At 45.7% G+C, this 21,361-nt stretch overlaps 1 protein-coding gene across 2 annotated transcripts in view; it reads left to right on the top strand.

Moving 5' to 3' along the window:
- The window catches only part of KCNH8 (potassium voltage-gated channel subfamily H member 8), a 960,407-nt gene that overhangs the window by 489,346 nt on the left and 449,700 nt on the right, over window positions 1–21,361 (top strand). For both annotated transcript variants that reach the window (XM_086942172.1, XM_086942171.1), the window contains exon 3: window positions 10,811–10,942. In XM_086942172.1, the coding sequence (XP_086798298.1) occupies window positions 10,811–10,942 (132 nt within the window). The remainder of the gene's footprint in view (window positions 1–10,810; window positions 10,943–21,361) is intronic.

Raw genomic sequence — 21,361 nt, 5'->3', positions numbered from 1 at the left:
CAGACCATCTCTTAAGGGCCGATTATGATGAGTGTCGGAAAGCCTCCGAGCTCATGTAGGAGGCTTTCCGACACCCATCATTAGTTTCACTTCCGATCGCACAATTACAATCCAGGCAGGTGGAATGGAAACTTGCCGGTCATTCCAGCTGGCTTCTGACAGGCTCAAGGAGCCCATGGGCCAGTCAGAGACCGGACCGTAATCCCAATGGACAGTGTTTCCACCATTGCGATTACTATGCTCGGTTTCTCACAGGCTTTCCAAGCCACTGCCACCACCGGTTGGGGCGGAGCGGGCACCTATGGTGCCCCTGTTGATCCCTGCACCATGTGGCAGGCACCTTGAGGGGCCTTCCACACGGTGCAGGAATGAATACAATCTCCCATTTCTCATTGGGAGCTTGTGCTACTGTCAGTTTACGGCTGTAGTGCAAGCTCCCATAGAGAAATGGGAATATGCAACCACACCATGTGCGGTTGCATTGTAATTGCGATGTCAGGACTACAGACCGGACGCCCGTCTTTCAGTCCTGAGATGGTGTCGGTCGGAGACAACTCCAACCAACATCATAATAAGGCCCTTAGTGGTATCTCGGTAACAAGCGCATAACAAACATAATGGTTAAAATTAGGGCACCAGGGCCGACTGAAACCCAGTGGTACCCCTTTTTTACTAGTGAACTGGAGACGGGTTTTTGGACCCTAGGTTCTTGCTTGGAGCGGTGCCCATGGGCCCCCTCACTGTGCCACTGCCCACAGCACCAGGTCTTTAGAAAGAACTTTACGACCACAGTCTGGTGGGAAAAAAGACCTGCAGGGTGAGGCCTTCAACTCCTTCCCTTCACAGCTTCTCGTGCAAACGCTACCTGGTCTCTGGCTCGAGCTTCCTGTTTTATCACTCTCTTATGACCACCACAGTTCTTCTTAACATGACTACATTTTCCTCTGATTGTTCTGCTGAGATGTTGTTTCGAGAGGTGTGTGAAGTGCACAGCCTGTGCACCCCAAGCAGATTGCAGTTTCTGGGCTGCCTAAGCATCAGCTGGGGCTACCATGCCTAATGCGGGTGGACTAGGATAGTGAACTTGGGGAACCCTCCTTTGACACAACCACACACAGGGACATCCCACTCCTGTTCACCACCATAGGGCGCACACCTATGGGCTCATCTCAGAGGGTGTTAATGTGGCTGCCCGGTGTAGAGAAAAGACTGTTCTCTTCTCCTAGTCCTGCATTTCTAACAATCACCAGCAACAGACCTTCTAGAAGGTGACTTGGTTTGATGACATCAGCTGACATGGTCTTTGGCACTATTCACCAGATGGCCCCTTTAATCTCCTAGGATCGACTGACCCATGTTCAACTGCTGTTCACATGGAACCTTCTCAACTTCAGCCTTCAAAGTTCTCGTTTGAATATTTGCTACGACCACCACCACTAACATGGGCGTTGAGAGGTACAGGGCTGGACTGGGAACCAAAAGCAGCCCTGGCACATTTTGTTAGTTCAGCCCTCACACTACATAGCCAGCCAGTTCAGAGAGAGAGCCAGACCACTGCTAAGGGTGCATGGGGCAGAAAGGGGTCCTTCCCCAAGAAAAGTTTGAAAACAATTGCAAACATGGTCTGTTTTACAACAGGTTTCATTAAATGACCTTGTCGATCATTGAATGGATGGATGGATGGATGGAGAGTAGAGACGTGTCTGCATGGCTTAAATAATGAATGAATGAATATTTGGATAGATGAGGAGAGGGTGCACAAATTCATTCAAGAATGGGTGGCAACGAACAGCCTGACTGCATTTAACACAGTGCACTGATTTAGCGCTTCAAGGAATTAAACGCAAAGCATTAAGCTTTGGTCAAAAACAGGAGAGATAAAGAGATAACCATGTAGTGGCCAAATTGCACAACAAAAAGCCAGGAAACCATGCGTCAATCCAGGCTTTTACTTGGCAACAGATCTACAAGAAAGTGCTGCAGCGTGGCACCGCAAGCCCTAGGCTGCTCCACGCTGTGGCACTTTCAGAGTACAGGAATGCAACATATTTACAAGATTATGTTGCATTCCTGTGCGTTCCCCTGCGCTGGCGCACAAAAAGCTGCCAAGTTCCCGGGGCAGGCACCCTTGCACCATGGAGCAAGGATTCCTGCGTCATGGGGAGATTGCTTCTGTGAAGAAAGGGGCCCCTTCCTGCACAAAAACAATCACTAAAGGCTTTTTTCCTCTATCAATGCATGATGTAGAATGCAGCACGCATTGAAAGAGGAAAAAATGAGGAGAAATGAAAACATTTCTCCTCGTTGCGCCTCCCTTCACCACCTCTAGGGTGGTGTAGCATTCTGACGCATCTCCAGATACACGATTTCTCGTAAATCTGGAGATGTGTCTTGTTCCATGGGTTTTGCCTGGAAACACCCACAGCAACACCCATGGAACGCCCCTTCAATGCGTATGAAGGGGCCGTATTTACAAGGAGATGAAAAGTCACGCAGGGTGGCTTTTCCTGTCCTTGTAAATATGGAGGAGGTCCCCTGCGCCACCAGTACGTCACAAAAAGTGACGTACTGGTGGCGCAGGGGCCTTGTAATTCTGCCCCATAGTGTGATCTTAGGCAACTACTATTTTCACGCTACCTCATTTTCTTTCATCATCACGTTAAAGCACTTTGAAATACATCAGTCAAGGGTATATGCTGCACAAAATTAAATTACTAGAATTTTACTCAATCCATAGATTGAGTAATATCTCAAGACCACGTATAGGTGGCACAAGACAACTGACTTTCCTTTTAGTTCACCAATAGCACTGTTGCCAGTCAATAGTGGTGGTGAATGAATGTTTCTAAGTTCATTATTTGAATCACTTGTAACAACTGTCACTCACTTCAGCAATATAATTTAATATAACAAACTGAAATATGATGCAACATTCACAAATTAAAGAAGTACTCTGTTAGTTTTAAAGAGTCTTTGTTAGCAATGTAATGGACTCTCTGAGCCAAGCAAAAGCAGACCCCTCCCCCTTCTTCCCTCTGAAGGTCACTGCAGCTGGTGTGGACCCTGCTTGGAGCAGGAACCGGCCAAGTGCAAACACCAATGGTTGGAAAGTATTGTGGTCCAACCAACACGCTTTAAAACCAAGGGGCATATTTACAAGCCCCTTGCACCGCTTTTACGCCGCCGTTGAGTCACTTTTGTGATGCAACGGCGGCGCAAAAGATGCGCCATGGTGCGGGGTATTTACAACGTGACGCATCTCCCAGATGCATCACGTTGTAAAGACTGGCACCAGAAGAGGCGTACCATCGCAGGGGGAGGCGTTCCGGCGCAGGAAAGCCTCCCAAAAGTGGCTGAGTGAAATCTACAAGATGTCACTTTTGGGCCCATGCTGCGTCAAAACCCTGCGCCTGCTTGAAGCAGGCGTAAGGATTGACGCAGCATTGTGCACATATGGCCCCCTGATCATTGCTGGAGCTTCATCGCGCTTGCGACGCAACTCCAGCAATGCGCCGCTTTTACGGCACAGATGCGTGACGCATCTGTGTCGTTTTTGCCCCATGGTGCGCCGTATTGTAAATGCGGTGCAGAAAGGGTGGCGGAGCTGCGGCGCACAATTACTGGCGCATCCCTGCCGATATGCAGGGATGCGCCAGTAATTGTAAATCTGCCCCCATGTGTTTTGCATTGTTTGTGAAGCGTTGAAAGCAAGAAACGTGGCAGGCCCAGCCCCAGTGCTTAATTAGTAAAATAATAATGGCCAGGGCCCTGACCAGGAGGCCACTGCAGCTCGCACCACCCATCTCCCTTGTCATCGCTGCCAAAACAACTACTAACCATCTCTCTCGCCTGCAAGTGCGACAGTGCAGATTATTCCAGGCCCCCAAAGCTAAAGGAATGGCTGGAGAGGCAGGTATCAGTAATTTGTAATGTATATTGAATTTATAAAAAACCGTTGTTCGGATCATCCCTTAATTATGTGAGCAGCCCCGCCATGTGGCAGACTGTCATAACTGCAGTGTTGACATTTAAGTGCCGGTGCCGACACCAGAAATAAATTAATTACTGCTACTGAGTAGGAGACACCACCTGCTCAAATTAAGCACTGCCCAGTCCCCCCTCGGGACAAGGGGAGCACTATGCAACTGCCCCTTAAGACTAAGTCCTAAGGCTGTAACTCAGTGGCAAAAGCCTGTGATCAGGGCCTTCCCTGAGACCCAGAAGGCCCTGGTGTTTGCCTGGGGCACCGGGAGATGGTGAAATGTCCATTCTTCCAAGGAACCCATTCCAGCTGCCTTCTGTCAGGGTGTTTGTTAAAGTGATCAGCAGAAAGGCTTCTATTGAGACCATATGTGCATCTTAATAGCAACCTTCAGCAAGCTGCAACTATGTAAATCATATGCACTGTTATGGAAAGGTAATGGGTTTGTGTGTCATGCCTCACTCAACACAAACAAATTACCTTTTTTAAGCAGCACAAGAGAAACGCGTAAAAGGGGGAAAAGGAAGAAAAAGTTGGGAAAACAGGGACAAAGAAACAAAGCTGGGGTGAAAAAGAACCTGCAAGAGTGAAATAAAGGCAAACAGAGTGATGTGGGAGGAAAGGGGCAACAGGTGAAATCAAGCATTCACAGCCTGGGGGTCTTCACTTCTGACATTGGGAGGCGCTGGCCTCAAGCTTCGAGCATTAACTCAAAAGATCTCGAAGTTAAGGCATGTTTTTTCTGGTAAGAGGCCCTGAGTCTCGAAACTGTGCTGTCTGCAAAACATGCATTAAGTCAGAGATATCTCAAGTTAATGCATGCACTCAAGTTGTCAAAAAGATGCGCAAAGGCGCCTTCTGCGCTGGCACCATGATACCCCCCCCAGATGGCTGCTCGCCACTCGTCAGGGCGGGGCCAGTCTCAGGCTCAGATCCCAAAATGGGGCAGAGGTTGCGGGGAGGGTTCAGAGACGGGTAGAGATCAAGAGACCATGATAGAAATGTATCTGGTTCCAGTAGATCTGTTCTGTAGTACTAACACTATGAATGAATGGATGATTGAATGAATGAGAAGTTCTTATGCAGCGCGCAGCTACTCGGAGAGTGCCGTGGCGCTTATTGGAGGCTTGATCATGTAGGGCCCAGCGCAGGACCCCTGGACTGAAGACTGAGACCTTGTGATGTAACAGGGAGACCCTCAGATGATAGAAGCTCTTGCTCGAAGGGCAGGAAGAAGAAATATTGACTTGACATCAAGAGGGTGCGACAACTAGACAAGGACATGAGAGGAAGACAATCTGGCATCCGGTTTGATTGACACATTAGTGCAGGGTGCCTGCTCTCCATTGGCCTCCAGCCAGATCATCAATGAAACTGACACCCCGGGGCCCCTACAAGAGGGGCCCCAGGATGTTTTTACTCCTGGCAAACCCTAGATGAAATCCACCCTCAAAGACCCTATGATGGGGGTTGGAGGGGGGGACTGGATGCCACTTCTTCGACACTGAAGGTCACAGTATTGAGTAGAAGAACAGAGCTCTACAAAAATATTGAAGCCAGGTTACGGATTATCACAATATTGTGACAGTATTTACACACTGATTTACTACTCCTACCTCCACATCTACGTACCTTAAAGATATCTATCGCCAACTTACATGTACATGGAATAGGAAATCTCTACATATTCTCACCTTCACAATATTGTGGTAGTTGATGTTACTGCTACAATATTTAGTTTGTGCTTTATTTAAAGCACAAGATTTTAGCAGCCTACCCCTCCTGGGGGGTGCAGATTTACCCCCCCCCTCAAGTACCCTTTTACTCATGTCTTCTAGTACTATAGAGCCTGAACACAGGGGTAGTGTCGTGATTCTGTGCGCTAGGAGCCTTGCGGTTCTGGACGGACTCAACAGAGGAATTACGTAGCATGCCGGGAGGTGTTAAGGTGTGGCTGTGAAAGGTTATGATGTAAGCAGAGTGCAGTGGGTGATCCTATGCGGAGGAATACAGACGTCTGTTACAGAGCTCCCTGGGTGGTGATTCATTTTGCAAGCTCCCGGGCGGGGCGGACACTGCAGCAGACAAAGGCATTCCCTCATTTTCCAGGTGCCTCGTGCACAAAAGAAGACATGGCCACTTTCCACTTTGCGGACACTCAATCAATAAATCAATCAATCAATCATTTGTAAAGCGCACTACAAACCCGCGATGGGCTCAAGGCTCGGGGTGGGGGGCGCTACTGATCGAACAGCCAGGTCTTGAGTATCCTCCTGAAGGTCAGCAGGTCTTGGGTCTGTTGGGACACTAACTTGGCATCTGTGTAATGGGTATTTGGAAAGGAACATCGCACACAGCTGCAGTCTCTTCTGCCACAGAAACTGCCCCAGTAGTGTAGATACAGGCAGAAGCAAGCTCTGCACTAGAGGTGAAATGTCTATGACACTCACCCAGAGGTCTTTACGTTGCATCTCTCAAACAGCAAGGCCAGCTCAAGGCAGCGATCTCCGCCCTTCATCTTAAGGAAACTCACTAATTCTACTCCAACCAGGTCAGGCTGTACCGGAAAGCAAACCCAGCTGTGCAAACAAAGTTCAGACCAGCTGCTGGCTGCAGTAGACTAGATTGGGGCATGGTTGGGGCACGATTTGCTCATGTAACCCTTCTTCATCTTAAAGTAGCCCCTTAGCATGCAGGCTACTGGGGAAACGCAGAGGGGCAGGTGTCCAATCGAATGTATGATCTTACAACGCATACATTTACAACGCATGCGCTTACAACGCAGTTTTTACATTGCAACATCCACTACAACACATTCCATTACATCACATGACACTACATCACATTTTAAAAAACTACCTTTACAACACATTCCATTACATTGCATACTACCTTTACAACGCATACCAAACAACACATACCATTACATTGCATACCATTATTGCATTTAAGGTAAGTATTGGATAGTATAGGGGTAAAAATTACTATTCTAACTCCAGGGGTGGAACAGTAGGGTAAATGTTGGATAGTGTAGGAGTTAAAAATTACTATTCTAACTCCAATGGTTTGCATTGTAATGGTATGCGTTGTAATGCCTGCATTGTAGTGACATGCGATGTAGTGTCATGCGTTTTAATGGTATGCATTGTAATGCCTGCTGTGTAGTGTCATGCGTTGTAAAGGATGTTGCAATGTAACGCCTGCGCTGTAAGTGTAGTGTAATGTAATGGTTGCGTTGTAAAGGTTGTTTCCGTCCAATCCGGCCTTCTGGATTCAATGCTCCTGTGACGTCAGCAGTTTCCAGGCCAGGCACTCTATGCCTGTGTTAGACTGGCATGTGTAGGGCATGAAGATATTTCAATTAGTGGAGCGACGCTTTGGTTGCTGACAAAGGCGCACGATGCATCATTAACTGAAGGCAGGGCAGCCAGCAGTAAACAGCGAGCTTCAGAAGTCTGCTAACATGCTGGGAAAAGCCCCATTAAAACTGGGATGACCGACACCAATGAAAGACTTCAATGGTGCACGAAATTTGATGCGAAAGAAATGAGCCTCTTCATCACTCACCGCTAATGATGCCAGGGTGTTGTATTTAAATGGATGCTGGCAGAATGCGGCATCTTTAAATGGACCAGTGATGCAGGGAGCTGTGCCTCAGCTTTGGCATCCTGTGACCTTTGAGCTCTTCATAATATTGATCGTGCATACAACAGACAGATAATGTTTAGATAAAAGTTGCTGTGAGAACATTGAAATGTTGGGAGAGGCATTGAAGACAGTGCAGTAGTCCGGGGCCAATAATGGCTGATAGAGGCCTTCAGCTCCAACATTCCAATGTTTGTTTTTCTGTTTTCTCTTTGTAATTGAGCACGTTCTGCTCTCAGTGGGTGGACAGTTCCTATATGGTTATTTCCCTTTGGCCTCATGCTTGTAAAAGCACGTAAGCGGCCCTCTTGCTTGTAAAAGGTCACCCCCACCTCGGGTTCAGGGCCTTTAACGCCCAGTAAAGCCCCCAGCAGTGGGCAATAAAGCTGTATAAGAAAACTGGAATGTTGAGAGTTCCATGGAAGGCAGTGAGGCAGCAGAGGGTCTACAGTGGCTCCTAAGGGCTCTCCACTTCAGTAGTCTAATATATCTCGTCGGTTTCTCCCTGCTTAAGTTTGAACATTCCACCATCAGTGGGTGGAATTAGCTAATAGCACTATATAACGTCTCCTCCAGCCTGTACCAAAATGTTATTTTGCCTCATAAAGGCCACTGCCTGCTCAGGCCTATACGTCCTGCTCAGGCCTATACGTCCTGCTCAGGCCTATACGTCATGTAGAGGGCTTGTAACAATGGACAAGAATGCTATATTGGAAAATTGCAAAGTTGGAAGCTCCACTAAAACAATGGGATGGCTGTTGGCCAATAATTGCTGGTAAAGACTTTTGCACCAACATTCCAATGTTTGCTTTTTCTCTTTCTCTCTTTTTAATTGAGAACTTTCTACCCTTAGTTAGTGCAATATTCTAATAGCATTACAGCCTTTTGCTAGGGCTATTCCTGTTATAATATGTCTTAAGATCTCTTATAGGCTCACATTGAGGACATGTAACCACCTTTTTACCCCTTGGTAACGGACTATATTGCTCTTAATTGTTATCCTACCTAATGGAGCTCACGTAATCAACCTGGGAAGGATGAAAGGCTGATGGAGCCTTTGGGATTTACAGCGTTGATTCCACAGCAAAACACAGGCCTTTGGAGTGAATACATTCGTTTATTCTGTCACCCTACAAGCGTTTTGGTATGGGCGTGCGTGAAGTTTCACATTTTGCGCTTAAAGCCATGCACATTTTTACAAAAATATGTTTTGCGAGAAAGATTTTGTAAGAGAATTCTTTCTCTAAAAATGGGGTTTATGTTTTTTGTCAAGTTTTCTCCTGCACTCCAACTTCTGGCAGACGTTTCCTTCAATGTTTAGATTTTTTTCAAACTTTGCAAACCTTTGAAGATTACAAATAAATTATACAATTTCTAGAGAAACAACTTTACACCTCCTTATGCCCTAAGCATAAGTTTGATAGTTTACAACTTTTAGGTGTTCTAGAACAGCTTCAACAAACGTTACAGCGAACATCATATTTAGAATGAAACAGATGCTGCTCCTGTCTACATTTGCATCAGCACGTTTTGGATCAATGAAAAAAAGAGGAGAACAGATTGTGAAATAACTGATCATAATATATTACATCTTTGCTCATAAATAATTTCACAAGTGTACCACAGTTGTAAAAAGGACAAAAACTGACCAATGAGTGCCCTTTGTATAAAAAATGAAGCAATCCTCACAAGAGACGGCCCAAACGGCGTTTGATAGACATGCTTCATTCGCCCTGTTTCAAAGGTGAAAAATCTGTTTATTCCACTTCTCATTATGTAAACAGGACAAAACAGAGCAGGTGGAGACTTATTGCATGTTTTACTCTAGTGCAGTTTTTTTTTATTTGATGTAGACAGAAGAAAACTCGGCGCATATTTACAAGGGCATCAGCCCCACAGGAACATCACCTTTACTGGCGTTCCTGTGGTGCAAAGCCCTGCTCCATATTTACAAGGGCATCAGCCCTACAGGGACGTCACTTTCACTGGCGTTCCTGGGGTCAAAGCCCTGCTCCATATTTACAAAGTGGCGTTATTCCACTTTTTGTGGCTTAACGCTGCTTTGTAAATATGGAATACTTTCACGCAGGGGCGTGCTAATGGTGCTGCTGTGGGTGTTCCACCGCAACACCCACTGCTTTTTTACACTCCCCCAATTTACAAGGATCTGTGAATCTGTGGCAGTGACAAAAACTAATGCAAGAACAAGAATAACGATACGAGGAGAAATACTTTTATTTCTCCTCATTTTTGCATTTTTCCATGTGTGCTACATTCTGCAGCGCACATAAAAAGAGCTGAAAGCCATGAATGATTGTTTATGTTCAGGAAGGTGTCCCTTCCGGCACATAAACAATAATGAAATAATGCTGATTTGCTAATTCTATGTTTGCTGCAGAATGCAGCACACCTAGAAGGAACACATCGCCATTACTGATTGTTCATGTGCAGGAAGAGACACCTTCCTGCATATAAACAATCAGTCCCTGCAATGCAGGCACATTTGCACTGTGGTGTAAGGGTGTTTGTGTTGGTGATAGGCAGCTATTTTTAGCCTCAGCACTAGGGAAAACACAGGGGTGTGCCGTATTGTTGTAAATATTGTGCATAGCTCCATTTTGGAAATGGAAAAGTGTGGCACTGCAAAATTTGCCACAGCGCAATGCTCTGCCATTTCTTTCTAAATATGTCCCCTCAGTTTGAAGAATTCCCGTTCAAGCAAGCAGCAGAAAAGTGCTATTACGGTCATGAATAAGGACAATTTGACCTGCAAAAAGTCTTGTGCATACGACAGATGTTGTGGTCTCATAAAGTTATTATTTGTCCCCATGGAAAACCTTCACCTGAAAACTTTCACCCACTGGTCAAACGTCCTACACAAAGGCAGGAGAGTATTTTATGCTGGAAACATATTTAGCAAAAACAGGTTGTGCATGATGTTTCTTCTGGAAAACCTATTCCTGGATAGATTTTTTCATGATTTGTGAAAAAAAATCTCTTGGCAAAGCTGTTGAGTTTCCTGAAGTTCTAGAATAAACTTTACCAAGTTGGCAAACGCAAACTTTAGAGGTTTTGTACACCCCTATTTTGCACCTGTGCAAAGTATTTGTAATGTGGACTGTACTTGATCACATAAAACCTAAGCTTCTGATTCACATGATAACTTTCCTTTTCTCCTTCCAGGAACCTCTTTCTGGTGCCTGCTGGACATTGTGCCCATCAAGAATGAGAAGGGGGACGTGGTGCTCTTCTTGGCCTCCTTCAAGGACATCACGGACATGAAAGTGAAGGCGGCACAGGCGGACAAACAGGAAGGTGGGTACCTACACAACTCATGTGGTGGAGAGGGTACAGAGGCTGAGGAACTAAAAGATCCGCCTTCATCCTGATCCGTCTAAAGCTGCGGTGTCCAGTGTACATCCAGGGGGGCTTTTCTCAATGCTCACTTATCAGGATATCCACATCAAGTACACTCACATACATTGAATATAAATTAATCCTATTTACATTGTCAGTGTTAATCCATAAAATCTGGCATGGTCTAGTATTCTTGGACCTACATTGTACACCTCTGTCCTAAGCCAATATGCAGCCATTAGCCAATCAGGGGCTGTACTGCACGTCTTGCACCCATGCACTACTGATATGCGCGCTGATCGATCAATGCAAAAGTCGCTTTCAGGTGGTGCGAATCTTGTTCTTGCATTTACTAGTGCAAAAGTCATGCTGCAGTGTTACGTCAATACTGATTGCTATTCAAAAACTATTTACCCAAAATGCATAGACCATACACATTTGGAAGCTCATTAGTAGCTTTTTTATTTTTCAAATATTTGATATTTTCATCTCATAAAAGATTCAACATAGTTTTCACTTTATAAAAAAGACAACACCAAAACATGGGGTAAATTGAAGAAAGGGGACCGATAGAAAATCACACAACCACTTGTACATTCAATCACATTTACTGTTACACAACATACCACTCACATCCAACCTTCAAGGTACACACACACAGCAAAGGTAGTTAAAATAAACCAGCGTTGAATTGCAAACTGGCTGCGGCTGTGTTTTCCACGAACGAATGGACGATTTACTCTTTTTACGCACTGAGGAACAAAACAACGTAGAAAGAAACAACAAGAAGTATACCCAACTCCACGCCGCAAGGAGGATGGAGATTAGTTGTTGAGATACTGATCTTATCTTATCTTATCTTAGGTGCCATTTGTAAAGCGCACTGACGCTGAGGCTTCCTGGCGCTGAGAGACAGAGTGGGTGAGGGGAAGCAAAGTAGCGGGGTTCTAGCAGAGGGGATGGAAGAGAAAAGTTTTAAGTAGTTTTCTGAAGTTCAGGAGAGAGAATGAGGATTTGATGGAGAGAAGGAGGGGGTTCCAGAGTGCAGGGGCCAAATAGGAGAAGCGACGACCGCCGAGTTTCTTAGTTTTAATTTTGGGAGTGACTAGCAGGTGATGGTGGGCCGAGCGGAGGTCACGCTGTGGACAATAGGAGCTAATAAGAGATTTTACAAACGCAGGGCCAGGGCAGTGAAGGGTTTTGAAAGTGAGACATGCCACCTTGAAGGCTGCCCTTTGGGCTATTGGGAGCCAATGAAGACTGTGGAGTAGGGGTTTGGCAGATTGCCATCTAGGGATACTATGAATTAGGCGGGCCGCTTGGTTCTGGACAACTTGGAGGCGGTGAGTCAGGGAGGATGGGAGACCATGGTAGATTGAGTTAGAAAAGTCTAGACGGGAGAGCACAAGTGAGATTACAACTTGGGTAAGTGCAGCGGGGGGGAGTAAGCGGCGGACTTTGCGGATCTTCCGGAGCTCGTACATGCAGGAGGAGATTACCGCTCCCACCTGTGTTCTGAGGGAAAGTTCAGCATCAATGATCACTCCCAGACTCTTTACAGTTTTCACTGGGACTGGGGGAGGGGCCTAGCTCCGAAGGCCAGAACTGCGGGCCCCAGTAAGCGAGACTGAGTCCCGGGAGGAGGAGCTCAGGTTTCCTGGGGTTAAGTTTCAATTGGTTCTGGTTCATCCAACATTGGATGTGGGTCATGACTGCATGGAAGGTATTGATAGCATGAGGAGAGTTAAGCGGGAGGATGATCTGTAAGTCGTCAGTGTAATTGTAGACGACAATGTCCCAATTTTGAAGGGATTGGATCAGAGGCCGGAGGTATAGGTTAAATAAGAGCGGCGATAGAGAGGAGCCCTGGGGGACTCCGCAGTTCGTGGGTGTTTTAGTGGCAGTGTAGGACCCCAGACGGACCGCCTGTGTTCTTCCAGTAAGGAAAGACTTGACCCAGTCAAGAGCGGTGCCCTGGATGCCAGCCTGCCCGACACGGTGGAGAAGGATGTTATGGTCCACCGTGTCGAACGCGGCTGACAGATCCAGGAGGACGAGGGCTTGGGGGGACCCCACATCCGAGTTGCTCCTAAGTGTGTCCAGAACTGCCAGGATGACTTGCTCAGTAGAGTGGGTAGGTCTGAAGCCGGCTTGATTAGGCTCGAGATAATGGGATGATTCAATGAAATTTGACAGGCACCGGGTAACGTGGGCCTCCATCAGTTTAGAAAAGTACGGGAGGAGGGAGATGGGACGGTAATTCGAAGGCTCCGCGGGGTCGGCGCCGGGTTTTTTGAGGAGGGGCACTAAGATAGCCTCCTTGAAGGAAGTCGGAACGGTGCCGCAGCTAAGTGCCCCGTTGAGTAAAGGTAGGATACAGTCTGGTAGGTGCAGACATATACTCCGCAGGACAGATGGCGGGCAGCAGTTGTTCGGGGAACCAGATTTTACTCGAATTGCCAGTTCAGCTAGAGAAGTGGGGTCTAGGAGCGGGAAGGAAGAGAAGGTCGAGGGATTATTAGAGCAAGAGACCGGTGGGGGTAACTGGGGAGATGGGAGGATAGAGTTTTTAATTTTTGTAATTTTGTCTAAAAAGAAGAAGTTGAGGGTATCACAGGCCTCTTGAGTGGGGGTCTGGGCTGGGAGGGTCCTGTCATCTGTAGTGAGTTCATCCATGACTCTGAACACCTCCTTGGATTTGTCGGCAGCCGCCGAGATCCTGTTAGAGAAGAGTTCCGTTTTGGCTAGGCTAATGGCAGCTTTGTATTCTTTACGCGTAGCCAGGTAGGACTGTCGGGCTAGGTTGGAGTAGTCGCGTCACCAGGTGCGTTCAGACTGCCGTGTTTTGTGACTTCATAGCGACCACTGCGCTCAAGGAAAGAATAAGGACATTGGGGGAGGTCTTTAGAATCACTGGTGAAGAACGTTTTAACAATACAGCCTTTGTTGTTCTCTGAGACACTGATCTTTTGTGGTCCTGAAGACAATCCCAAGACTTTAGAGATTCGAAACGCGTAGACCATCGGTTCTGCCAAAATAGTTTGTTTTCTATTGAGTTGTGACAGTGCCACACTTAATTTAGAAGAGGATTTTTGTTAAGTTGTATTGATGCACATCTGTTATACATATAATGGAATTCTGTTGTTAATTCAGTGGTTTTGGCAGACCATGCGTTCTTCCATTGGTTTATTTTAACTACCTTTGCTGTGTGTGTGTACCTTGAAGGTTGGATGGGAGTGGTATGTTGTGTAACAGTAAATGTGATTGAATGTACGAGTGGTTGTGTGATTTTCTATCGGTCCCCTTGTCTTCAATTTACCCCATGTTTTGGTGTTGTCTTTTTTTATAAACTGAAAACTATGTTGAATCTTTTATGAGATGAAAATATCAAATATTTGAAAAATAAAAAAGCTACTAATGAGCTTCCAAATGTGTATGGTCTATGCATTTTGGGTAAATAGTTTTTGAATAGCAATCAGTACTGGCACTATCTTTGTTGTATCCTGTATTGAGCTCAGTCTTACTGATTAGAGCCATACCCGTTTTTGGTACTAGCAATGTTACGTCAGCACATGTTCTAGTGTAAAAGTGCCCAGTCACCAGTGCAAAACTGCTCAATCATGAATTTAAAGTACATCAATCTGTCCCTGACGAACATTTGACGTCAAGTGGCCCTTAGTAACCAGGTGCAAAGACACCAAACGTACTCGGCGATTTTAAAATGTGCAACCCAGTAAATGTTTTCCCAAATAAAATGTAGCGATAGGTATTATTTGCTGAAGAGGTGAAGGTAAGAGTGAACACATACACACATATGTCCATTCGCGACACGGGTATCACAGATGTCGGAAGAAAGTTCTACAACTTTCATCAAGTGAACATGTGCTCACAAGAAAGGCAGAGTGACAGCAATAAACCACTCACCACACCACCAAAACCCCCATGGAAAAACTGAACAGATCTGCCATATGCCGCTGGCCAACGAAGGAACCTCATTTAGTCCACCACTTTTGGTCCCAAAGAGATACATATCGAGTCCGCTTCTTGACATCTCACATGGGCTATCAGATGTGGGATGAGAGTAAAAAAGGTCCAGGCCAGGAGATCTCTCTTCCAGTCATTCCTCCAACCTATGCCTGCTCAGGTCCATAAAACTTTAACCCCTTCCACGCGGGGCTAATTCCCCCGTGGTGCGGGGGGGAGAGGCTGCGCACGGCGCCACGGTGCTGGTGACGAGCCCAGCTCATCATGCTGCACAGTGGAGTTGATCTCATGACGAGCTGAGCTCGTCACGACTTTGCCCGCTCCTTTAAAATGCCCACAAAGTCGGGGAATTAGCCCCGCGTGGGCAGTCCGTGGCAGTCATGACGAGCTGAGCTCGTCATAAGCATGCAAGGGGTTAAACAAAATGTCTTAGAACGGACAGCCCGGGGCAGTAATCGACTAAGTTGACTACATTCTTAAAAATGCTATAAAGCAGCAGTCTTCAAACCTTTTAATGCTGTGCACCCCCAATGAAAAATAAAACCATTGGGTGCCTCAGAATTTTTCACAACTACTCTATTATATTGGCAATGTTTAAATATGTATAGACTTATTTAAACATTGCAGTTCAGTTCTGCTACCGTTTTAAAACTGCAATCAGATGCATGGTTGCCAAACAATGCTATTCTCGTCAGGCAGGCCTTTCTGGCGCGTTCAAGTATCCAGAGTGACTATCAGAAGTGGAGGTTTTGAAGAATACTTGCAGTCCCTTCCCATTGGACACCTTCTCCCAGCCAAGATATTAATCTTAGCCCTTGTCAGGGATGGACCATTACAGAGTGGATTACTGCTGCTGGTTGTTTTCAGCTTGAAACAAAGCACTGTTATCAGCATAAAGCTTCTTTTGGCCAGAGCCTGGTGCCCCCTCGCCCACGGATCACTTGAGGCTGCCGTAGTGGGCTGCTGCTCCCCAGGTTCAAGACCCCAGCTATAAAGGGACCTGCTCAAAGCTGCCAGCTTGCTGAGAGCCTCTCTCCCACCCTTCTTCATCGGTCACAGTGTTAGGTGATGCATCTCATAACACAATAACTGCATCTCGGTGGTTCTCACGCATGACATGGAAACATTTCTACACAGGATCAAAATGGAGACAACAACCACACACCGTACATGGTGGGGCACAGGAAACATCCTTTATGACGCAGCTTTTACCACGCAGTGTCTTTACAACGCAGGTTTTTCAACGCAAGTCATAACAACGAATTGCGCTTTGGGGCGCTGTAGGATAGGGAATAGTTTAATTTACTATCCAACACCATCCCTACTATCCACGGGGACTGGAGTTGGAATAGTAAATTAAACTATTCACTATCCAGCACCCCCCAAAGCAAGTCATTGTAACGACTTGCGTTGAAAAACCTGCGTTGTAAAGACATTTGTGGTAAAAGCATGCGTTGTAACAACGTACATCCGTGGGGTACGCTACAAGCTCTTTTGCCCCCACAGCACTATACAAAGGGTGCAATACAAAGAATGAAAGATCACCGGGTGATAATAGTTGGCAAAGTGGGACTTATGGCCCTATATTATTTACCATGTTCAGTTTTCACAATCAGTTTTGTACACAATTGTTTTACGTGACTGATGGCTACAGACTGGTTTGCAGTGGTTATGATGGATACGATTCAATTTGATCGAAGCTCATGGTGAAGATCCAGAAAAAAGAAGATTTAAAAGCCGGATTCATTTAGAGTTGGAAATCTATAGTTTCGGGTCTCACAGTGATTTAATTCTTCTCTATTGCCCAGTGACCACTTTCTGAGAGAATTGAGGGCCAGATGTTTGAACCAATTTTGCAGCTGCAAAGCTCTGAATAGCAAAAGAGGAGCATTCGAAACAAAATAAAATGTGTAGCGATCCCATTTTAGCAGTCTGTAAAGTTTTACTGACTTGTGAAGTAGTATTGTTAATGGATACAGATTCAATACTTGGAAGGGACATGTTGTGGGCATCCTCTCCAAATACTAAATTAGTATTCAATGTATCAATGGTTTGCCCCAGTTGCTTTCACAAACCATTGAAAAGCTATCAGCCCCGACGTTGGGGTGCCAACCCATTTCCAAAGGGGAATGGGTTCTGTTTAGACTCCTTCCCCTTCATGAAATAAAAATAAATTGTTTGTAGTAGGTCCTTGTCTCAGGGACCACTGTCTGCTCTCGATGAAACTTTTTTTAAAGTATTTTTTAAAGCAGCATGTGTCACTTGAAGAAAGGAGGATGCTTTAAAAATACTTTACCCATACACAATCATAGCCAATGAGGCCTCCTGACCCTTCTAGGCAACCTCCCTGTGCTTGTAGAGAATCATAGCGAGTCATTATTTGCAATCTATCTCTGTTTTATTAATGAGGTAGGTCAGATTGCGACCCACTCTTATTTGGAATGTTGCAAACCAACCTATTAGTACATTGGTCGGCTTGCACAATCCCACACCGGTCACAAAAACAATGGTTGCAAATTTGCGACCAGAAGAATTGTATATCTGTTATCCAGTTTCTCGTTGGACATTGCTGGCAGTTCCTGAACCGTACTTGTCACCGCCCTCAAGAGGTTGGTTCCCATTTCACAAACCTTTTGCGTCTCTTGGACAGCTCCCCGATGCAATGACCCAAGGCTTTAGGAGCTCTTCTGCTGGTTTCTGGGTTGGGAAATTATTTGGAAAAGCTCATGCCCTGATGGACAGCACACCATGCAATTTTTTTCTTTTAGGGGTGCCTTAGAAAGAGGGAGTTAATGATGCCTTCACTGGTCTCAGTGCCAGTCTAGTAGTGACCGTCAAGCACTAGGTCTTCATCAGAACTAGCTGAGTTGAGAGGACATGCGAGTATCATTACTACAGGGTACATGAGACTGGGCCTGTATGTCAGGCCTCAACCCAGAGCAAAGGGGAAAATTGAATTTCAAAGAGAACAACAGTGGTAATCCAGAAAATACTTGGATTGTTTCAGAGGTCCATTGAATTGCGGCATGTTTGAGATAAGCATAAGAGATGTTTGAAGATAAGAATATTGGGCTTCTAGATTAACATTCTCCATTTAATTGAAGCCCTCTAACTCCTAGAAGATAAGGAATTGAATATGAGGAAACTAGAAGCTGTGTGTCTTATATAAAGTGTTATGGAGTTCCAAAATGAAGGGGTGGGACCGACAGGTCCCGACCATTTTTAGGCGCGGAAACGCTGGCTATCTGAGACAGGCTGTGGAAAGGAGGGAAGAGAAGAAAGAAGAAACACACGAGCATCGAAGGGACAGGTCGTTAGTAACTGAGTCGGAAACTGGATTGTTCAAGGATACGAGAGCAAATTTGAGGGTAGATTTTCTAACATTTTGCACTGGGTTAGCCTCACAAAAGTGATGTTAACCAGCACAAAATGTTTTTTACCAATTTACTTCTCAGTGCAAAACTTATTTTGCATTGGAAAGTAACTTACACGTAACGCAAAGCAGCGCAAAGCACTGCTTTGCATTACTTAGCACTAAGTGGACCTTACATGGTTGATAAATGGGCATTCCTGGGCAACCACCCATGCCTTTTGACCCATAAACCTATCTACAAACAATTGTAGAGAAGGTTTAGCACCAACAGTTAACGCCATCTGAAAGGAGGCGTTAAGAGGAGAAATGTTTTCATTTACCCTTTTTTTTCTTACTTTGCATATGTGCTGCACACGTCAAAGTTGGAATAGTGTTTGAACTTTTCCAGGCATAGTACTTTGTGCACGAAGGGTACCCTTCCAGTACAGAACCTTTGCTAGACTCAGGTACGCAGCTTAGAACTATGGCAGTAAGGTGTGTGCCTGGCACACGGCAGCCGAAATCAGTGCTGCTGCGAGGGAAAGGGGAGGCGAGAGCCATATCGCTGTCGATATGGAGCTTTCCTGCTCCCTCCTTGTCATGCGACACAGCACAGCGTCTTTGGGGTCTGTGCTGTGCGCCTTTTTTGAAAATCTGGCCCATAGAGTTGGTTCTGCCCTCCACATTTCCACTGGCAACGGAAATCAAGGGGTGAGGAGGTATAAGGTATGCCACCCCTTGCCATTTGCCCCTGTATTTTGTAGTAAAGGGACAGATATACAAAGCTACTGGTTGCAAAAAGTGGCTGCAATTTGCAACCTGACTTTTTGTGGCCAGTATCTAATTTTGCAAACTGACCTATGTGTTAAAATCTGAGTAAAGAAAATATCAAATTGGATGTGGTCACATAATGACCTCATTAATATTCATTGCGACTCACTTTGATTGGCTACCTACACAGTATGGCGCCCTGCTAGCAAACAAAGGTTGTGTAAGTATTTCAAAATGGATTTTTTCAAGCAGCCCAAGTTGTTTAAGGAAACAGGGATACTTCAAAAAATGTTTTTCCATTTTGAAAAACTTCATTGTGAGCAAGCAGTGGCCCCTGAAGCACTAGCTACTCCCCCTGAAGCAATAACTATGTTTGACAAATGGGAATGGGTCCAAAAAGAGCCCCTTCGCCTTTCAATCAGTAACTTTCCCAACTTGGAAGACGGTAACTGGTCGATCGTTTGAGCCCAGAATTACAATTGCAAACTGCAATGACATTAACAGGTAGATTCATCAAGCCGAAATCGGCTCGCAAAGGGCCAGATTCTGAGAATCTGGCCCTTTGCGAGCACTATTTTTGCATTTGGGATTCATCATCCCAAATAAAAAAATCGCAATTCTAGAAATCGCTAAATTGCGATTAATTGCATTTAAGGAATCTCAATTTGAGATTCCTTAAATGCAATTCATGAACCATTTTAGAATTGTGAATTCATAATCTGGGGCCGCTATTTACTGTGAAGTCTAACTACGTGGTAAATAGCAAAAACTTAGAAAAATGCACTTTAGTGCATTTTTCTAAGTTGTATGGTACACACACAAATGTCCTTTAGACATGTGTGTGCGCAACACCAGTGTACATTACCATTTCAGGGGTGCTATAGGGTGTCCTTTGGACACCCTGGCACCCTTGAAATTGCTATCTTATTTGCAATTCGCTAATTGCAAATCGCAAATAAGGAATGGCTCCCCATTCATTCCTATGGGCCGTTAGGCCCATAGGAATGAATGGGAAAGCCATTCCTTATTTGCGATTAGCAATTAGCGAATCGCAAATAAGGAAGCAGTAGAAATCACATAAAATATTGCGATTTCTACATGCATCCCGTTTTGCGAGTCTTTAGTAGCGATTCCTTAAAATTTGCTATTAAGGACTCGCAAAACGTTACTTTGATGAATCTGGGGGATAGTACTGATTCGAAAATTTGGAAGGAAAGCCCAAAGCTCGTCACATACAAATTGGAAGATGGTAACCATGCATAAGCCGTTTTCATGAGTCAGTGAAACTTTACTGACTCATAAAACATATTTAGCACATTAGCACAAGCTTTTTACCTCTCACAAAGCTTTGATTTAGCGAATCAGATGATTTGCGACTGGTAAAGAGCTTTGTACATCCTGACTTTTGAGTTTTCTTCTGTGCCAGTTTTAGGTCTAGGATGACGAGGTGAACAAGCATGTGGCAGATTTTGCTAAAACAAAAGCCGTGTATTAGGCGTGTAAGGTCGTTCAGCCTGGACAGTGCACCGCAGGGAGAGATGGTGGTGCACCCACTGTTTATGAACACCAGGGGCAGCAATATACATAGTCCCCTTGGAGGCGCAACAGGTATTTGCGCCCACTTTGCGCACCCTTGGGCTCCTTGGAATTACAGAAGGGTCCGCAGGCATTTGTACTGCCTCTTCGGCAATACTGGTAGTGCTGGTGCACATACAGTGCCAGCGCTCCCACCAGAGTGCATTCTCTCATTTGCATGAGGGAGTGCGCCCATGCAAATGAGGGAATCCCTTTGCTTCTGCACCCGTGCTGTATTATAAGGCGAGTGCAGCAGCAAAAAAACTGTCAGGAGGAGTACTGACAGTGCGCCACCTAACCAATGGTGCACTATCAGCGCGCCCTCTGATGGCAGCCCCTGAAGGCGGTGAAGGAGGTCCTATGGACCCCCCAGACATCCCCTTGCAGACAGGTGCCGTCACTCACTGCACCCGCCTTCAAGGGGATCTCTCACCCCTTTTAAAAGTGCCGGTGGGAACCGTAGGCACAGTGAAACAAGGAGGGGCTGCTTCAAAGCCGCTCTGTATTTCGCCTGATTGCGCGGCCCCCACACGCAGAATTACTATGTGACCTCCCTGGGGGCAGCGCATTCAATATAATACTGCGCACTCTCCTTGTTTGTGCGAGCTGCACCTTTTGAAAGGAGCGTCGCACAAACAAGAAAAATGCGCCGCAGTGTGTAATATGACCCCAGGACTGAAGATGGCGGCAAGAGG

This window comes from Lissotriton vulgaris, chromosome 10 (assembly GCF_964263255.1).
Source record: "Lissotriton vulgaris chromosome 10, aLisVul1.2, whole genome shotgun sequence".
Taxonomy (NCBI): domain Eukaryota; kingdom Metazoa; phylum Chordata; class Amphibia; order Caudata; family Salamandridae; genus Lissotriton; species Lissotriton vulgaris.
This window is presented reverse-complemented; position numbering and strand designations above follow the sequence as displayed.